The sequence below is a fragment of the Rhamphochromis sp. 'chilingali' genome (genome assembly GCF_963969265.1).
Source record: "Rhamphochromis sp. 'chilingali' genome assembly, chromosome: 4".
In the NCBI taxonomy this organism is placed as follows: domain Eukaryota; kingdom Metazoa; phylum Chordata; class Actinopteri; order Cichliformes; family Cichlidae; genus Rhamphochromis; species Rhamphochromis sp. 'chilingali'.
The window spans coordinates 32,749,566-32,771,201 of record NC_137948.1 but is presented as its reverse complement, the minus strand read 5'-3'; the positions used below and the strand labels follow the sequence as shown (position 1 = coordinate 32,771,201).

The following is a 21,636-nucleotide window of genomic DNA, read 5'->3' as shown; positions in this document are numbered from 1 at the left end:
GCAGTTGTTTTTATTACATGAAGATATCTCGGGTATTATGATGTAAAATTAGCTCCACATCCCTGGTTTTTATCTGCCGCCTGAGTAGCGTCCTTGCCCACTCTGTCAATCACTCTGACGCTCCGCTCTCATTGGCTGACATGCCCCACCGCCAGCCAAACAGGGTGGATACCAAAAACGCGCAGGTTGGCAGAAGGAACGACCAAAAAGCTCTAAGCTGCTCGTTTAGTAGAACGAGTTGGAACAAACGAGGGAGCGGCTGCCGCGCCCTGTGTACGCCTCCTGGGACAGAGTTACTGCGCACAGGTAACAAATGCTAAGCCCACCGGAAGCGAAACAAAAGTTCGAGTAAAGGTGACGCAGAAGACCGAGCGTATTTAACTTTGTGAGACTCAAAAGTAAAAGGTGGACTTGAGCCTCGATAGAAACAGAAAAAACCCCATATCATAGTAGTTTTTTCGGCCCTCTGTTTTTGTGGGGTTTTTCCTTTTTTTTCACTTTTGCTTTGTGAGCTGGGGAGGAGTTCTCAGGTGCGAAAACAAGCAAAGATCTAACCTGGATAACTATACCTGCTGGAGGCGTTCACAGACGACTAAAGGTGAGTTCAAACTCGTCTCCCGCTCCACATTCACACTTCTTCTGTATTAAAAAAAATTCAGCGGAGGGCGACGAGTTTGAAATGCGCGCCCGGGGAGAAGAGAAATGTTTGTACGGTGCTTCATTGTTTCCTCCGTGCGGAGGTCGCGACTCCCGTGAGCGTGCGAAGGTATCTGCGCGGAAGGAGTCTGGAGCTCATTACCTTACGGAGAAGCAGCCGTTCCCTTTTTTCTTTTTAATGCAGCTAAGCAGTTTTGCCACGCTTACTACGAGGGCAGTGTTAACTTTCTTCCAAAGTAAAACAACCATTTTTCTTCCCTCTGCCTTTATTTTCCCGGATATCTACACAGCACACTGCATATGCAAATAGAAAAGGAAAGAAAACGCCAAACGCACATTTACAGCACAGGTGTCGCCTACAGGAAAACAGCCCTGCAATAAAGTTAAACTGTTCCGTCTGTGGACACAGTGTTACGGCGTGTTCACTTCACAGAGTTAGTGTTGAGTTTACAGTAAGTCCCAAAAAGCGAAAGCAGCAAATCTGCATACGAAAAGCTTCACTTCAGGACCAGAGTACTGAGACAAAGTAAAACTGTATCTGTGCCTCTTCATAAACCACCATAAAGTTAACATCTCTGGTCTGCTTATTTTCTGATCCATCGCTCATTTGTACACTCTAACAAGGTGTCAGAAAGTATTAAACCTTTCTTTTTTTTCCTGTTTAGTTTGACTAAGTTATTTTGGAGGGAGGGCTGTTCACATTATTCAATTCAGAGGTATAGAAAAAGCACTGATTTGTTTTTGTACTGAGTTTGAACGGCTGTGTCAGTGTTCATATGAAAGATGTGACAGGACAAACCTTATTTTGTGAATGTTAAATGGACTGGTTCTTGTATAGTGCTTTTCTACTCTACTCAAGCACTTTATTACACCTGGCCTGTCAGCTGAGGTTTGAATTGACATGACATGCTAATGATCACTGCATCGAAAGCATGTTTTTCACAAGTTAAAAAGAAAACACCAAAAGAAACAAACCTATTGAATCCCAGTCTTAAACATGCAGTAAACACACACCACCTCAAACTTGTATATACATTTTAAATGACATTCCTGATCCAGTCTCACTATTTATGCATATCAGCAGTGCATGTCCTCTGTCTTTATTACAAGATATTCACTTGGGCTTTAAAAACAAACAAAAATAAGATTACAGGAAATGCTAATTATGGGAATGAAGATTTAAAGAAAAACAAGGGTTAAGGGGGGGGGTGTTAAAGACAGCTTAAGTTTTAAAAGTGAAACAAAGACTGGATCAGTCATATCAGGAGAAACAAGCAGCTGTCTGTGCGTGTGTCTGGGTGATTAAAGTGCTATATATTCCATATAGTCCATATAGGTGACACATGGTGAGTGGTGTCAATACTTCACAGTAGAAGAGAGGGGGTCCTGTGGAGAGAAGTACAATCTCAGTTTTACCTGGAATCAGAGGTCACAAACACAATCAATTGTGTCTGCCTACACCGTCGTATTGGTTTCAGCTATTGTGGGGGTGCATGCATTTCCTAGTACTGTTTCCTATTCTAAAGAAAGGCTGGCTGAAGTCAATAAGCTAAGACTCTTTCTTTAGGGAGAAAGAGAGCAACACTGAGGGGAGGACGGAGAAAAGGCCTTGGGTGTGGCTCCCCTGGTAATGACCAGTTTCCATTCAAACCGGTGTTTACTGATCCCGTCGAGTCCTTTCACGCACAAACACAGACACACGATGCATGAAAACTCACAGGCTGCGCGCGCGCGCACACACACACACACAGTGGTCAAGTTTAGAGGAATGCGCAAAAGTCTTAATTAGGCGTGCAGGAAATGCTGTAATTGAATGTTAGCCGGTGGTGACAGTTGGTTGGTCTTTGTTCTAATGCAAGCTGGTTTGTTGTCGTGAACTTGTGTGTTCAGGTCACAAGTATCAGTTGTAAACCCACTAAGACAACAGAAAATGTGGGAAGGGGAAACTGCTAAATGTATGTGTGAATGGAGGGGGAGGGTATGAGACTGTAACCCACAACTTCCTAACATCAGCTTCTTTCTCCTTTTCACATGTCAAGTATTTGTTTGACATACGTACTCGTATGCCTAACGATTTTCGGTGTGTGTTCAGAACTGTAGCTGCTGTTACAGCTTAAGCTCGACTTAAGCTGACCAAGTTTTACTTTTGGTCTTTAGAGTGAGCCTGTAATAATACTTTATTTTTGTAGTGTTTATCAGATAATTGTATTATCTTTATGTAATAATAATAATAATAAAAATTTCAACATAAAGTGCATTTTTATTTTCTTAAAAAAGGCAGAAACAAAAGGTTATTTGACCAGCTTCACCTTTAAACTCCGAGTAACCTTAGCCAGCATTCTTTTGTAAATTAAGCTAAAACAGTGATCATCAAACACTTTAGTGCAAAAAACAACAAACTCATTGGACTCACAATACCTCCATGCTTATTTATTGTCTGTCTCTTTCAGCCAGTTATTTAGACAAACTAGCCTGTTCACATTTTCAGAGCTCAAGGCAGATCTCTCTTTTTTGTTACTATGTATTTTGCAAGTGAGAACAGTCTCTCCCATGGGACAGAAGTGGCAGGACTAACCAAATACTTGCAGACCAGGACTGACATCTGTGGGTAGGTCCCTGCTCGACTGGAACACAGGGCTCATCTGAATCAGTAGCACACTTTCTAACCCCCTGTCTTCTACCACTGATACTAGTCTACAGTCAAGAGAATTTGTAAGTTTGTCTGATGTTGACTTAGTAATTTTGGTCCTGAAGCCAGTCATTTCATCAAGTTTGGCCTGCCGACAACTTTTGTTGGTACTCAAACTGCTAACTCTAACAGCTCCCACAGTTTCTGTGCTGCATTTAGATGGTGCCATAAAGTTAAAGTGCTTCAGTGCTATGCAAACTCTGTTTGCACAAAACCACGCTTTTATCAAGGCTTCTGTTGGATAGACTGTAGAAATGAAATTTGCCTTCGTTCAGTCCTAGCAACACGCTTTCTTCTGATTCTGCTGGGGTTTTTTTGGGGGGGTTTTTTTGTAGCTGTGTGTGTCACTGTAATCGGTATACCAGGAAATCATGCATTAACAAAAGTTCCCCTTTGCTTGAAATGTAAAGTGCGATTAAATATGTTAATTTTTTTTCACACAATGTTTTTTCAAATGAATCACAATTAACGCATTAAATTCCCACCCCTAATTTTTACATTCTTGAACATTCATCCAGAAGTTTGACATAAAAGGACAAAAGTAGTCACGTGTGAATGAGTACCATTACTGAGTATATATTTTAAAATGTTTTTTTTTTTTTTTTTTTAAAGTCTTAATGACCACATGGGAAAATATGTATTCCCTGACCGGTTGTCAAGTAGTTGCTGGAGGTTGCTGGCTAACACTAGGAACAAGAACCTTCTTGTTATTGCTTTGATCGTTAGCTGACTGCAGTGTTCACCTTTACACCACGTTCCAAATTATAATGCAAATTGTGTTTAAGTGTCATAAAGATTAAATACGTTGTTGTTCAAATAAACCCATGGATGGAATCATGTCTCAGAGCTCTTTGGATGATTGAAATCAATCTCGGACACCTATGATTATTAGTTTGCCAGGTGAGCCCAATTAAAGGAAAAACTACTAAAGAAGGATGTTCCACATTATTAAGCAGACCACCATTTTCAAGCAATATAGGAAAGAAAAAGGATATTTCACAAAAACTTAAGTGTGATCACCATAATGTTCAGAGATTTGTGGCTGAGTCAGAACACACATGGGTTCGTGCAGATAAAGGGACAATGATGAAGGTTTCTGCCAGACAAATACGTCAGATTAAGAGAGCAGCTGCTAAAAGGCCGTTACAAAGCAGCAAACGCATATTTGAAGCTGCTGGTGCCTCTGGAGCCCTGCGAACATCAAGGTGTAGGATCCTCCAGAGACTTGCAGTTGTGCATAAACCTTATATTTGGCCACCCCTAACCAATGCTCACAAGCTGAAACAGCTGCAGTGGGCCTCGAACTACAAGAAGACTAGTTTTCAAACAGTCTTGTTCACTGATGAGTGCAGTGCAACCCTGGATGGTCCAGATGGATGCAGTGGTGGATGGTTGGTGGACGGCCACCATGTCTCAACAAGGCTGCAACGTCAGCAAGGAGGTGGTGGAGTGTTTTGAGCCGGAATCACAGGGAGAGAGCTGGTCGGCCCCTTTTGGGTCCCTGAAGGTGTGAAAATGACCTCTGCAAAGTATGTGGAGTTTCTGACTGACCACTTTCTTCCATGGTAGAAAGAGAAGAACTGTGCCTTCTGCAACAAAACCATCTTCATGCAAGACAATGCACCATCTTATGCTACAAGGAATACCTCTGCATCATTGGCTGCTATCGGCATAAAAAGAGAGAAGCTCATGGTGTGACCCCCAGTCTTCCCTGAACTCAACCCTATTGAGAACCTTTGGAGCATCCTCAAAAAAAAAAATTGAGTGTGGGATGCAGTTCACATCCAAACAGCAGCTCTGGGAGGCTATTCTGACATCCTGCAAAGACATTCAAGTAGAAACTTTCCAAAAACTTGCAAGTTCCATGGATGCAAGAATTGTAAAACTGCTATCAAATAAGGGGTCCTATGTTAATATATAACTTGACCTCTTAAGATGTTTTTGATTGAAATAGCTTTTGATTTCAGTAAAATTGATCTACTAATGCTGCAAATTCAACAAATGACCATTTTCAGTTCTCTACAACCTATAAAATGTTTCAAAACTCTGTGCGTAATAATTTGGAACAGTGCATTTTAAGTTTTTTATTTTTGAGAAACGTACTGTTTTCATTGGCAGTTTTGTTGAGTAACATTTGAATTATACTCTAATGGTTGATGACTCAAAAATTATGCCAATCGGCCAACCACGCTAAAGCCATTGTCACATGTCCGTTATTAGACTCCGGGATAGTAACACTTACTTTTTAAATGTACAGGGAGTGCAGAATTGTTAGGCAAGTTGTATTTTTGAGGAATAATTTTATTATTGAACAACAACCATGTTCTCAATGAACCCAAAAAACTCATTAATATCAAAGCTGAATGTTTGTGGAAGTAGTTTTTAGTTTGTTTTTAGTTTTAGCTATTTTAGGGGGATATCTGTGTGTGCAGGTGACTATTACTGTGCATAATTATTAGGCAACTTAACAAAAAACAAATATATACCCATTTCAATTATTTATTTTTACCAGTGAAACCAATATAACATTTCCACATTCACAAATATACATTTCTGACATTCAAAAACAAAAACAAATCAGCGACCAATATAGCCACCTTTCTTTGCAAGGACACTCAAAAGCCTGCCATCCATGGATTCTGTCAGTGTTTTGATCTGTTCACCATCAACATTGCGTGCAGCAGCAACCACAGCCTCCCACACACTGTTCAGAGAGGTGTACTGTTTTCCCTCCTTGTAAATCTCACATTTGATGATGGACCACAGGTTCTCAATGGGGTTCAGATCAGGTGAACAAGGAGGCCATGTCATTAGTTTTTCTTCTTTTATACCCTTTCTTGCCAGCCACGCTGTGGAGTACTTGGACGCGTGTGATGGAGCATTGTCCTGCATGAAAATCATGTTTTTCTTGAAGGATGCAGACTTCTTCCTGTACCACTGCTTGAAGAAGGTGTCTTCCAGAAACTGGCAGTAGGACTGGGAGTTGAGCTTGACTCCATCCTCAACCCGAAAAGGCCCCACAAGCTCATCTTTGATGATACCAGCCCAAACCAGTACTCCACCTCCACCTTGCTGGCGTCTGAGTCGGACTGGAGCTCTCTGCCCTTTACCAATCCAGCCACGGGCCCATCCATCTGGCCCATCAAGACTCACTCTCATTTCATCAGTCCATAAAACCTTAGAAAAATCAGTCTTGAGATATTTCTTGGCCCAGTCTTGACGTTTCAGCTTGTGTGTCTTGTTCAGTGGTGGTCGTCTTTCAGCCTTTCTTACCTTGGCCATGTCTCTGAGTATTGCACACCTTGTGCTTTTGGGCACTCCAGTGATGTTGCAGCTCTGAAATATGGCCAAACTGGTGGCAAGTGGCATCTTGGCAGCTGCACGCTTGACTTTTCTCAGTTCATGGGCAGTTATTTTGCGCCTTGGTTTTTCCACACGCTTCTTGCGACCCTGTTGACTATTTTGAATGAAACGCTTGATTGTTCGATGATCACGCTTCAGAAGCTTTGCAATTTTGAGACTGCTGCATCCCTCTGCAAGATATCTCACTATTTTTTTTACTTTTCTGAGCCTGTCAAGTCCTTCTTTTGACCCATTTTGCCAAAGGAAAGGACGTTGCCTAATAATTATGCACACCTGATATAGGGTGTTGATGTTATTAGACCACACCCCTTCTCATTACAGAGATGCACATCACCTAATATGCTTAATTGGTAGTAGGCTTTCGAGCCTATACAGCTTGGAGTAAGACAACATGCATGAAGATGATGATGATGTGGACAAAATACTCATTTGCCTAATAATTCTGCACTCCCTGTATTCTGTTTGATGTTTCAGCCGTCTAATGTGCAGTCAGCAGCTTTTGAAACAACCAGCACTGAGCATTCATGCTACAGTAAAATTACCAGTTTTAAAATGTTTATATTTTTAACAAATCTAAGTAATATTTTGCAGCATTAACTTCCTGTCTTACAAGATATGACAGTGTTGCAGTTTCCGGTAAATTTCAACATTTCTATTATCACCATTTTCCCATCATCTGATAACTTTTTTTTTTTTTTTTTTTTTTAAATTTGAACATGCAGACAGTCTGAAGAGGAAAGCCCAGCTTATAAGATGAAGTTGATATCCGCCGTTGCATGTTATCTCCAATGAGGGTTTTAGACTTTGCTGAGCCAGCTAACATTGTGTTGAGCTAACCTTTATGTACCCGTCTACAACCTAGACCAGAGTTGCTGCAACAGATTTACTATTATTTCTCAATTTGTGTGAGTAGCAAGCTCTTATTAGTGCATCAGTTTGATATTTTGGGAAATGACACAAAAAGTCTGGCCATTAAACTGTCCTACATACAAAAAAGTGTTAAATCTTATTTTTACACTTTACATCAGATGAGACAACACGATTTGTTGGTGAGCATTAGCAGTGTGCCTTTAGCTTCACTTTTACAGTACAGAAGTATTATCAACTTAGTGGTATTTTTTTTTAGTTACCTAATTCTGAAAATGCTGTCAGTTTCCTTTTAGGCAGCAAGTTTTTATTTTTATTATTTGTCTACCAGATATTCACTCTCGCCAACTTGAGGCAGACTATTCAGTAACTTCTCACTGACTAGTCACTTACTTTGTGTGTCCTCTGTATAACCTTGGTCACATAGCAGCATGTCTGTTGTGCCTAAAACGGTGTAGAAAATGCGATGAGCACTTCAGTTGTGGCACATCATGTGACAGCAGCTGCTTAGTGCAGCTTAAGATGCACTTTGCACTGAAGCGTTGTGGTTTTGTGCTTTTTTGAAATAGGAAAATACAAATTCGCAGAACTGTCAGCCGTAGTGCTCAAGGTGCCTTCTGAAATCAAGGTATGTTTGCAGGTGAAACTTAAATGGCAGTTGGACATCTAATTATGACTTAAGAGCTCGTCTTTTTATTAATATCTTTGGCTCAATGCACATGTAAACATTTCGATGTCAATTGCAGACTAATGTTGGGCTTTTACAAACAGAGTTGGCCAATGTGATTATGCATTTAAAATAAAGAGTGGACTTGTCCACTTAGTACAATGGGTAAAATTAAAGTATGACTTTAAAACACAAATCCAACAATGAGAACTTTTTTTTTTTTTTTTTTTTTTTTTTTTTTTTTTTAAAAGCTGCAGCTGCTGGTCGTATGTAGTCGAGGTAGTATTGCATTCATAAAGGGAATAGCATCCTTCTTACCTTCCTGTTGCTCGCCACAAATTTGTGATGTTGTTCGGTGAGTTTCAGACACATTCCCATGCACACCACTGTTTCACTACTTTTAACCATTTGGATCCTTCCACATTCTGTCACCACAGGGATAGAATGTGGAAAGGCTTTTTTTTTCTTTTTTAATTTCCTCACCTGTTTTAATTTGTTGCCTCGATCAAAAATTGAACCCTCTTTCCTGCAGTGGTCTCATCCATCACTTCATTTCCAACCTGTGACGTTTGCACTCCCGCTGCATTTCTCACATTTTTAATTTGGCATTTCTTTCCACACATCCTTGGTAGGAGAACGGGTCACTAAGGGTGTGTGTGTGTGTGTGTGTGTGTGTGTGTGTGTGTGTGTGTGTGTGTGTTTGGATTAAGATTGAGTTACATAGCTGGATTGTGTAATTGTGAGGTGTGTCTCTTCTGCAGGGAGCAGCTCTGCTGTTTCCATTGTTGGGAGAGTTGAACTTGGAACTGACGGCACTGCGGTGTTGTCGTGCAGTGCTGCGTTTCACAGGAGAGTGGAGACTGTGCGAGGTTGTGCTGCTGACTCAACAATAAGAGCACACTGTGCAGCATGTACAGGTTTACCCTAAATAAGGGATTAGTCAGTTGTTGGCTGCGTTTTGATCTGGGCTGTGTTTGGTTTCAGTTACAATCATTTAAAGCCTTGCCTGTTCTTGTTGTGACATGTCAGATAGGAGTTACTCAGTCGTAGTATATGAACGTAGTGTATAACGTTGCTTTTCTTACAAATCAAGGTTTTCTGGCTTGTACAGGGCAAAGTTACTTACGATGTGATTCTGTGGTAAATGTATAGATCCTTATGCCAAAAAAAGCTAACAACCTTTTCGTTGGGGCTTCAAACCTTAACCTTAAAGCTTACGTGCTGGAGACGGCTCAGTAGCTAAGGATGCGTTAGATAAGTTGATTAATCAGATAGTTAATGCAAGAAATGCCACTCACGTATTTCAACAAAGCTGATTAGATGTGCACGTAGTCTGAGATGTTCTGAACAACAACAACAAAAAAGTGATGCGACTCGCTTCCAGCAATTACTTCTCTGATAATGTAAATTGATTTCAGTTCAATTGAACAGGAAAATAGTTGCTGTGCACTCAAACTTATTTTCTGCAGCACGACACTGAAGCATCAGAGGACTGAAAGGGGAGGTGACCTGTTTATCCACAGCTTGCGTGGGGGCAAATCTTGCATACTGCTTTATCTTTGTTGGCTGGGTCAACTTTATTATCGCAGCTTAGCCCTGTTTGGGAACAGCGTTATCTTTCTAGGATTATAAAATAAGTGTGTGTTCGGAAACTGGCCTCTGAGTGCATGCTTTGTAGTGCATTGTAATAAGTCATGTCAACATGTCTGCATTAGTTTAACAGGAAGAAGAGCCTCTGTATTTTTGATAATATTGGAACGTCACATGTCAGGATAATCTATTTAGATGCTGCCTTCAGTACATAGATTTGATGAAGGTTAGTGGCGTTAATAAAGTGCTCATTTGTATTGGTGCAAAGTCAGTTTGAACTTGCTGCCCTACCTTTTCACTGTGAAAGAATATAACGGCAAAAAGCAGGATGTTTTCTTTTCTTTAAACGCTCAGTAGGGGTGTTTAGTTTATTTAGGTGATTTTAATGAATTATTTATTGATACCTTACAATTTTCATTCCATATTAGGTATCACATTTTGTTTGGCCACTAGATACAAAAAGCTTTTCTGGTGATTTAACCCCAACCTGGGGGGGGGAGTCCAGTGCTTTTACCGCTATAGTGCTGTATATCTCTGTACAAGGGCGTCTAGAAATGGTTTGTTCGCACTGGTGTTTGACTCTGTTAAGACAGCGCAAATGCATAGATGTTCTGACTGTAATTTGAGCTTGACCTGTGATGGACGGCAACACCGGGATAAGCTACAAGGGACAAAAGCCACAGCTATTTTGCATGATAAACATATTTGTCACTGTTTTCCAGTAATAGTCTGATTTATAGCCATAGTAAAATGCCCCTGTTAACATCTATAATTGTCCTTTGTGCAGAGCAGACCAAAGTAAAGTAGTTTGGCCATAATGCACAGAACCACATATGGATAAAAACCAAACATGTATTTGCTCAAACGCGGTGGTGGTGGAGTTGTGTTGATTTATTTTTTTTTTTAGATGTGGACACCTTGCAGTTCCCGAGTTGACCACGTACTCATCAGTATACCAAAGTATTCTAGAGTCAAATGTGAGGTCATATGACAGCCAGCACTGAGTGATGCAACCGCACAATGATCCCAAGCACAGCCGGTTACTTTTGTTGGAAAAGGAAAAAAGAATCGAGGTGTCGCAATGGTTCAGTCAAAGTCCAGACCTCAACCTGACCGGGAATTAAAGAGAGCGGAAATGACTGCCTGCAAGCTGCAATGAACTGAAACAACCATGTAAAGAAATTCCTACACTGTGATGTGAGAGACTAATAAAGTAAAATGGCAAATCATGACTTTAAGTTATAAGGTCTACTTAGTATTTACCTCATCTTTAGACCTGGTAAATACTTGGTTATTTTGTCATCCAAATATTGCTTTACTTCCTCCTTACCTTAATCTTGTCAAACTATATTATTTTAAATGTTTATTCTCTAAATGCTAAAAATTTTAAGTTAAATATTTGCTGTCTATGTTGGATATCATTTCACTATGACCAGTTTCTGTAGTTTGTTAATAAATGCTTATCACTGATTTTGAACTGTTATGCATAATTTAATGTTTGCTCAAACTTACTACTTTTTCTCCAGAATGTAGATGTGCATCCAGAGAAGTCCCCAGGCTTTCAGACGTCTGGATAACTCCAGTCCTCACCTGCACAGCTAATGGCATGCCGATCTCCAAACCTCCCAATGTGGCAAGTGTCAGTGGTGCCCTAATCCTCCTCCTTCTACTCTGCGTCTGCAACACCACCCTACTCTTTCTACTCATCAACGTTTTTCTCATCCCACACCCCGCTCACGCCTCAGGATGGGTAACATAACCGGTACCTGCCATGACAATGAGACCATCGACTTTTTCTACAACAACAGTGGAAAAGCCATTAATACTCAATGGAAAAAGCGTGACGTTCTTATTGTCACGCTGGGCTTGATTGTTTGCTTCATTGTTATTTTTTCCAACTTTTTGGTAGTAGCGGCCATTTTCAAAAACAGACGGTTTCACTTTCCCATCTACTACTTGTTGGGTAATATGGCTTTGGCAGACCTTTTTGCAGGTAAATTTTTTTCCATTTATTTTTGTAAAACCATTTGTGAAATAACTTAAGTTCACAGAAAACCCTTCACAAAGAGAAAGTAGAGCAAAATAGAAACACATTCTCACAGTTGTTTCCATTGAAAAGCAACAGTGATCTCTTAAACGCAAACCATGAATGCCAAGCTGGGGATTCTTGGACAGTCAGGCAACCTTTTGAGTTTGATTTAATAGTACTCCTGACTATTTCAACTAAGTTTGTACTGATCACAGCGATAGCATGTTACCGCGATGAGTCTCTGACATCCTCATATTTCATGTAAAGATTGTTCATTGTCCTGCTCTGGTAACAACGATAGACTCTACTCAGAATGTAACAGTGTAAATAGTTTACCTCTGTTTAAAAGATCTCCTCACTTTCCTCCTCCTAGGTTTTGCGTATCTCCACATGATGTTTCATACTGGTCCCTGGACTATAAAGCTATCACCGAACCAGTGGTTTACTCGTCAGGGGTTGATAAATACCAGCCTGACAGCCTCGGTCCTCAACCTCCTATTCGTGGCTGTGGAGCGCCACCAGACTATCTTCAACGTCCAGCTACACAGCAGCATGAGCACTCGGCGTGTTTTCATAGTCATGCTGTTAATTTGGCTGGTGGCAATAATCATGGGCCTCGTTCCCCAAATGGGTTGGAACTGCACGTGCCATCTAAGTGAATGCTCCACCATGGCACCGCTATACCACCGCAGCTTCCTGATATTCTGGGCCGTTCTTAACTTGATGACCTTCTCCATCATGGTGGCCGTATATACCCGGATCTTTCTTTATGTGAGGCACAAGGGCAGGCAGATGTCACAGCACACTTCGACGACAAGACAGAGAGAAACCATGATGAACCTGATGAAGACAGTCTCCATGATCCTGGGTAAGGGAGTGCACACAATACATATCAAGTCAAATAGTTATGTTTGGGAGATAACTTTGCGTTTTTAGCTTCATTTAAAAACATCATGCTAACAGAAAAGCTTTTGAAGAACCCAAAATGATGATAAAGCGTGTGCCGACCTCAGCACGGCAGCCAGGCCGGTTCCTGTTACCTGTTCACTGCTTTTGAACAGGTAAAAAAAGCAGCGATGAGCAGTCGGGCTGCATCCTCCATTTCTACCTGTTCATGTTTCTACAGTAGAATCACCATGGAGATCACTTTAAAATATCTTTGAACTGGTTTTCAGATTTTCTTTGTGTTGCTTATTTTGTGAAAACACTAAAAGAAAGCTCTTACATGTGTACTCATTAGGACAGGGATTTGTGTCAGTGCATTGCACTGTAGCCTAAGGTTTGTATTGTTAACTGGTAATTATGAGAATGCATTATGGACTAACATGAAAATAATAATAACAAGTTTTAGACTGCTCTCTGGCAAGTAATTACCGTAATATATATTGTAGAGTGTCTACCTTACAATATGAAATGAAACGCCTTGAAGGTGACTGTGATTTGGTGCTATATAAATACATTGAATTACTTTTGAGAAAATAATGGGGTGTGTGTGTGCTGAACATTTGTTGTGAAGGACTCACAACCAACCAACCAAAACATTCCAAACGATGTGATGCTAATTCACTCCCGAATATTAAAAATCTCTGTGTGCAAGGGACGAGGCTGAAAATCACTGACCTGTAAATCAGTTCAGTTTGTTCTCACGCTTAACTCTGTCACAGTGTAGACACCAGTCTGTCCTCTGCTTCACTCAACACACTGACATACTTGAAGTAGCAACTTGGAGTGAGCATTCAAACTATTTCTGGATGAAAACCACGGCTTCAGATTTGGAGGTGTAGATTCTCATCCTGATCACTTTGCAATCAACTGCAAACTATCACAGTGCAAGCTGAAGGTCACCACCTGATGGCCAACACAACAGCATCTGTGAAAGGCAGAGATGAGATCCTGAGACAACCATGGCTGTGCCTGGAAATTCTATTGATGATAAAAATTATGAACACTAAGTGTACATAATTTAAGTGACTAAGTGATCGCAGTGCAAACCATTGCCATCTAATGAATTCTACTGAAAGTTTAGTTGGAGAAAGTTGCAGAGGATAAAGTTTCCCGGGAAACGTTTATCTTGATCAAACACAGCCAGCCTTCTCGGCCCGTGCAAGCTCGTCTCTTTTCTTGTCTGTTCCTGTAAAAATAGGCTTTACACACACATTACCTCCTCTCTTCCTGGTACTGATTTCTTCTTATTTTCTAATCTAGTCTTTCTCCTTTGCTGCTCTACTCTCACTGTCTCATTCTGATTTATTTTGATTTCAATTAAATTCCTCCAAATTTACCCCCCCCCCCCCCAAAAAAAAAAAAAAAAAAAGAAAACACCAAACAAAAAAAACCCCACAAGTGTTTGTCCCGTCACTCAGCAGCCAGGATTCAGTTGCTCTGGCATGTAAGGAAGTTGAGGAAAAGCCAGAGCATGTCCTGACAGGGAGCTGCATAGTTTTGTTAGCATGACAGAAAACTGCTCGTTTCTGCCTGCATGACACTGCTGACAATTTGTACCTGCGAGCAACATCATCAAGACAGTGAGGACATTTCCTCATTTTATCATTCTGAGAGACACATAAAGCCACTATGCACCTGAGTGTGTGGTCTCACATCCTTTAACTGTTTTTGCAGCTGGTAGTTTTGCATATATTAGTGCTGAGCATGCTACCAAAGTCTGCAGATATTATACAGAACAGACTACTGAACTGGCTAATCTGTGTGGTGTGTGTGTTCCCTCATATGCTTCCCCCTACCCTTAGAAATTAACAGAGTTGTAAAGAATTTCTTTCTCCCCCCTGACTCTGTAGGCTGCTTTGTGGTCTGCTGGACACCCGCACTGGTTGTGCTGCTGCTCGATGGTCTGAACTGTGACAGGAGTTTGGTGCTAGGCCCCGAGAAATACTGTCTGGTGCTGGCAGAGTGCAACTCCTTCGTCAACCCCATCATCTACTGCTTCAGGGACCAAGACATGAGGAGGACCTTCAAGGAGATCCTGTGCTGCAACTGGTCTCAGAGGCACAAGAACAGAGGCTTCTCTGAAGTTAAATTTCACACCGTGGAGCAAGAGGTACTGTCCGAGAGCAATGGAATCAATGACAGCAATCACAATCAAAACAAGCACATGCTCTAAGGACTGTTTATGATTTTAGGCCACTTGGTATCATGCTGACTGTAGTCAGATGATCTGTCCATCTAAATATTTTGAGAGAGATGTGCGACAGCAGCGTAGCTGAATGTGGCTCGTTGTTGTTTTGTTTTTTTTGTTTGTTTTTTTTATCTATCTATATATCCATTAGGGGTGCAACGATACACAAAATTCACGGTTCGGTTCGATACTTTGGTGTCACGGTTCGATATTTTTTTCAATACAAAAAAATGTTCATGCTTTTTTAATTTGTCATTTATTAAAATTCTAAATGTATATTTTAACTCAAACGTACAGTTTTTAAATTTAATGTTGCTGAAACAACAAAGGGATAAAATAATAAATCTATCTGATCGAGAAATCACTCATCTTTGGAAAAAGAGAGTTTATTACAGAGAAATGGCTCTTTCCAAAATAAAAGCTATACTATACGCTTCTTCTGGGCTATATTCTCAGCAGCATATTAAACATATCAGGTCCCCATAAGGAGAATCCTGTGCTAACGGCTGTCTAAATGATTCGGGTAAAGTTTGTAGCATGCGTGCTTGTTGTTTTTGTCTGCTTCCACTTGTCTTTGCACTAGGATGATGTCGACGTAAATGTGCGGTCATATTAATTTTGTTCCCACTAGTGCTGTCAGCACTAGTGGGAACTGGAATGACGTTAACGCCACAACACGGCAAATCTCCGTTAACGAGCTACCGCGGATCGCCCCGTGCGTGGGGCTGGCGCAAACTGCACTAACGCAGTAGTTCCCACCCATGTAATTGAGCATTGCGTGGCACATCCGACATACTGTTTTACTTTTGTCCATGACGCGCTTACCTTCAGGGTCATACTTCACATGAAGACCAAAATAGTTCCAAAGGCCAGATCTGACTGAGGGTGGGGGAGGTTCAATTTGCCATGTTGCAACGAGCTTAGCTTCTGTCTTGCTAGCTTGCGCTGCGCTCAGTGGATCTGCGCTCGACAGTGCAGCCTAGGCGGAGTAGTTGAACGCAGATCCACTGAGCTCCCAACACAGACAGTATCGTAAGAAGAAAAGTTGATAAAATAAATTAAAAATTTTGTATTGTTCGATACATATGCGTACCAAACCGAAAGCACTGTATCGAACGGTTCAATATCGATATGAGTATCGTTGCACCCCTAATATCCATATAGATAGATAGATAGATAGATATTTGTTGTTTAATTTCCTGAATGTCATGCCTGCAAAAAGTCCAGTTTGTGCCAGGTTTTCAGTCTATATACACACAGTTTACACACTGCATCCAGTAGTTTCATCCATCTGTCAGTGAGACCTGGCAAATCGGCAACATGCGACACAAATCAGGGAAGAGCAGACACAGCTAGTCTTTGCGCAGGCAGGCTGATCAGTTAGGTGTCCGATGTTTTTGTTTGTTTTTATTCTTATTGTCACTTCAGTGCTTCTTACTGCAAAGAGCTGAAAAGACTCGTTAATTAATTACTTATATGTAAAATGTTGCAGAACCTCTCAACATCTCCCTCCAGTTAAAATTGAACAACAGGTTAGAAGCAGTTTGATCAGAGCCAGCTGCATAAAACTGTAAATGCAGCATGCAGGGATAGTCTGTAAAGTGCTTCACATTACTGTCTCCACTCAGTTATACTGAGAACTTGGGTTGCGGAAAGATAACTTTTTAATTATTATTAGTATTATCGTTGTTGTGGCTTACTTTTTCCTTTTTTTTTTTTTCTTTTTTTTTGGTGCATATTTTGGGGAAGTTTCTATTAGGAAAAACCACGTATCTTCACTGTAGTGCTCACTTCCCCAGTCAAAGCCTTTGTGCTGTTTTTTCTTTTTTCATATATTCAGCTGAGAGCTTGTCTATGGTTGTATTATGTGAAAATTGTATTAGTCTTTAGAAGTGCACCAGAAGCCACAAGCACGGCGTTAATGTGCACTTTGCATACATGTGAGTTATTGTGTTCTTGTCTGTCTGAGCGATTGTAAACAAATGTGCTTTTTTTGTTGCGCTGTAGTATCAGTGTTGACTGGTCCAAGAGATGGTTTAGTTCATGGCAATTGGTCACATCACAGCATTTATTGAGGCGTAAACAAACACTGCACTTGTAGAATTTCTTTTAGTAAGGATGTGAGAAAAAACACATTCAGAGAAAACCTCCAACAGAGGTCCAAAACACAGAACTCATTCAACACAGTGACTTTGTGTCAAATGTTCCATAACTTAAACTTTGATATTCTACAATGTTTCTTTTTTTTATTATTATTATTTTTTAATCTAGGATCTGTTGGTTGTGTGCTTCTTTCAGTTCTTGTTTCTCACACTTTAATCCTGCCACTAAATTCTCTGTGGGGATTTGTGGCAGACTGTGTCAGTCAGTAATGTGGAAACTGGTAAAGCAAATGGCCTTTCTGTTTCTGTTCAGCTCACAGCTGCAGACTCGTCACCATCATTCAGAAATCCCCCACTTCTTTTGTGTGTGCGCGTTGCACCTGGCCAAATCAGACTAAACTATGATTTATGTGGGGTCTTGTTTGCGACTGCTTTGCATTTACCTTCCGTTTCACTGTCAAATGTAAGCCGACTTTGCTAACTTTGGTATTAAATCTGAAAACGTGCGACATCTAAACCCATGCTCGAATGTGTACCGCACGTGTTGAGAGAGTACACACTGCTGTGTGATGCTGTTGATGGAGGAGGTCAAGAGCTGAAGAGTTGACAAGTGGGTGGAAGCTGGGAAGAAAGAGGCACACAGCCAAAGAGCGATGAAAGTGTTGGAATGAGAGCTAAAGACAGAAACAACAGGGCTGCAAAAATGTTATGTTGAGTTTGTTCATTGTTCAGTTGACTCTACAAAATGTTGGGAAAACTAAAGATTTACCTAAATAGCTACACAGTGCTGTAGGTAGTTTTTCTGTGTAAAAACAAAATTCAAAAATTAAGATGCAAACATAATTCACAAATTGACACTTAAAGTATTTTGTGAAGGGGGAAAAAAAGGAAAAAAAAAACTCTGTCACTGTAAATGAGATACATGACCTTTTTTTTTTTTTAATATTCAAAACATTTCATTTATTCTACAGACAGGCACAATTAAACCCAACGTTTAGCTTCATCATTATTAGGATTTTTATGCGTGATATCTGTTTGTAGACTTATATAATTGTATGTAATTATACATGTATATTGCATATTGAGGTAGGATCAAATGAGTTTACCTTTAAGTCTGTACCAACCCTTTCTTTGTCTCATTATTGTTTAAAGTGCATTTTGTTGTTATAGTCAACATAGTCATGTTCAAAATAAATCAATCATTCAGTGAAAAAAAATAAAATAAAGTATTTTGTAAATAGCCACTTTATTAGCCACTTAGCATGCTAATTAACTGCCACCAGTAGGGACATTACTGTATAAGCTTTCCTGTGTGTCAGTAGTGCTGAAATAAGCGTCTTTGACTGGATGTCTTATAGGAGTGCCAAAAATTATATTAATAATTGTTGATCATGCTGAAATTCTGTCTCAACATCTGTTAAACATGGACACTAAAACAAAATTGAAAAATAAAACAGGCAAACATGTATTCTGATAGATTTTAAGTTGCTACAATGATTTTAGACAGACTTTCAGGCTATTGGTGCAATTAACTGCACAGCAAGTCATGCTAGTTGTTAGATTATTCCATTCAAAAGTCCACCAACACAACTTTTTTTTTTTTTTTTTTAAATTTAAATTTGGAGTCTTTGCGGACTTACTGTCTTGGAATTGGCGTCAAGTGTCCATTTGAAGAACTGCAGTTTTTGGCACTTCGGCACTGACTTTATTTTTGCGTCACAAAGTTTGTTGCTTAGTAAGAAACTCCTAGCCCTAACCCTAACCCTCCCATTTAGGTTTCTGATTTGCCGTCGTTAATATTTAAGCTCGATATCGCAAACTTCAAAGCTTAGAATTACGGTTTGAACCTTCAGTTCTGTCTTAACCTGTTCAAAATTTGGTTGTGTATGCGCAAAACATCTGTGTTCACACTGTGTCCCATCATTCATGCAGAATAAAGGCCACAAATATAATTCCATGCATATGCACTTTTATCCAGCCATCAAATTTTCCAGGCCAACTTTTTAACCGAAGGTCAAGGAGTGACCTTCACATAGCTCCTCAAAATCCCAATCAGTGAGGTTAAATCACCTCTCTGCCTTATGCTATAAACAGATTTGGTAATTACCCAAATGCCTGGAATTATCCTGTTGCCTGATGCAACTATTACTCTAGTTTATGCTGACCGTAACATTTCTGTGTCCTGCGTGCACTTCATTAATCCATGTGTTTTGTAGCTTGTGTACGCTCATGTTGTGGTTAAACCAGTCCAGATGTGTGTTGGTGGTTAGCGGGTCATGCTTCTTGCCACATTTCCTCTGACTCGTTACTCTGGCATGTGTGTTCAAAGAATACATTCTCGGTACAGAGGAAGTGCTGCAAGGAGTGTGTTATCTTGTTAGTGTGCACATGCATTCTTGAGTGAGAAATAATTCACAGAAACATTGTCTTTGTTTTTTTTGGGGGGGGGACATAAAGATCAAAGAGGCATTTGGGCCACTGAAAGGAAGTTGCATCTTTAATAGAGCGCGTTAACTGTAAGCGCTCTCAAAGAGCACAGCATTGTGTCTGTTTATACATATATATCCTAATTATACCTCTTGTCATTTAGATTTTAATTAAATCAAAGTTTTAACCGATTGTTATATTATAGGCGTACTTTTTTGTTTTTGTTTTTTCCTTGGTGTTGTTCCAGCAATTCAGGAAGTTTTTTACGTGATTTTTGGGCTTTTTTTTGTTTTGTTTTAAATTTTGTACATTGTTACAACTAATAAGAATAAATGCACCATCTGTGTACGTCTGCAATTTGTTTGGTCGTGTGTGTCTGTTGCTTTGCGGTAACTGCTGAAATTTGCAATTTAGAAACATGGCAGGTCGTGTGGAAACGCTCCTTTGGGTATGAACATGAAATTCATCTCTTTCTAACTGCTTGTTTGTTTGTGGGTTTTATTTTTTATTTTTTGCTAGTTTTCATATGACTAACCCACCCACCTCCCCCCTCTCTATTTTTCACATTCTCCCCGTTGCATCTAATCCCCATTTCTTATCATTGTCATGATTTTTTTTTTGTTAATAATTTTTAAACCCTTCACCCTCCTGGTTCTTTGACCTCATTTTCAGTTTCTCACACTCTTGTCTGTTTCTCCACCTTTGTCTCTAGAATGGTAAGTCTCGTATCCCCAAGGCGAAAGAGAGGAGCAACGGGGCGCCTCTCATCCGTGCCAGCTCAGAGGACATCCCTGCAAGTCTGATTAACTGAGACCAGCTGAGAAATTTCGAGGCATGCACACATACATATCTAAGTGAACTTATCTGTGTATGTACACAAAAATGAGCCTTGAGCTGGTTCTTCAAGGATTATGTAGATTTTTTTTTCTTTTCTTTTTTCTTTTTTTTTTATTTTTATTTTATATAAAGGGTTTTACCTCTGCTGTGGGTTTACAGTTTCTGCAGCTACTGGTAGAAGAGATACACTCTTTGGCTGGAAGCTTCATAACAGCAGCTTGATCTTCTCATTTAAACACAAGCCCGCCATCAACACCTCCCCTGCACAGACGCGTACACATTGTTGGGATCACTTGGACAACATGGGAGACACACGTGAGAGTTTCCTGTTGAGACATGAGTGACTCGGCAGTTTTTTGTTGTTGTTTTTTTTTTTTTTTTTTTTTTCCCCCTCAGTGACAACAGTGATGGAAGAGCAACACCTGGAAAGCTACACAGCAGACCGTGGAATAAATGTGTGAAAATGTGCAATCATAAAGAATGCGCTCTGTGCTTTAGTTATGAGCCACACAAGAGTAGTTTGCTGGCTACTCTTAGCTTAAGTTAATGTGATCCAAGTTGTTACCACTAGTGCAGTAAGTCCTCCTTAATAAATTTCGGGGTGTTTATTTAATTGCATGACCAGAAAGCTTTTTGTGTGTGTGTGTGTGTGTGTGTGTGTGTGTGTGTGTGTGTGTGTGTGTGTGTGTGAGTGAGAGAGAGAGAGAGAGAATGTGAATAAAATACTAGAAACACGACTTTTATAACGTGGATTGATTTAAAAAGTAAACAGTAAAGTCCTGGAGGATGGATTTTATTGGCCTGTGTTATTTTGAGTAAACAGTCAGCTGTTGTGTATGCAGATATAGTTTCAGACAGGGGCCCAATGGCCACTCTGAGGGCATTAATAAGTATTTTAGTAACATTAAAGTTATAGATTAATCAGGTTTGATATTTTTAAACTAGTTCAAAGATTTAAAACTATTTTAGTGGGTTTCTTACACTTTTTGTCCAATCAGCAGCACCTTCTTTTTTTTTTTTTTTTTTTTTTCTTCTTGCTAACATTTGTAGATGGTGTTCCTGTCACAAATGTTATATGGATTGTTGTTGTTTTTAAATCCCTCAAGGTATACGTGCCTGTTATGACGCACAGTTTTCGTTTTCTTTTATTCGTCAAAATGAGCGCCGTGCCTTGTAAATCTACAGCCAGTGAAAAATGTGGTTACAAATGTTGCGTTTCTTTTTAATATACAGCCAGTGTGATATAAGAATGAGATGCAAGTTGTTCTTTTTATT

General features: G+C 40.0%; 1 protein-coding gene across 2 annotated transcripts; it reads left to right on the top strand.

Annotated features, from left to right (window-relative positions):
• The first annotated feature begins 207 nt into the window (after positions 1–207).
• On the top strand, positions 208–21,074 carry LOC308395091 (lysophosphatidic acid receptor 2-like). Of its 2 annotated transcripts, XM_080879760.1 has the most exons (6): positions 208–598; positions 11,360–11,826; positions 12,236–12,730; positions 14,658–14,917; positions 20,237–20,356; positions 20,494–21,074. In XM_080879760.1, the coding sequence occupies exons 2-5, from the start codon at positions 11,580–11,582 to the stop codon at positions 20,333–20,335; spliced, it is 1,101 nt and encodes a 366-aa protein (XP_080735886.1). In that variant the 5' UTR covers positions 208–598; positions 11,360–11,579; the 3' UTR covers positions 20,336–20,356; positions 20,494–21,074. The 2 variants fall into 2 exon arrangements, with proteins under 2 accessions (XP_080735886.1, XP_080735885.1); XM_080879759.1 differs by having other exon boundaries at positions 20,237–21,074.
• Positions 21,075–21,636: the final 562 nt, after the last annotated feature.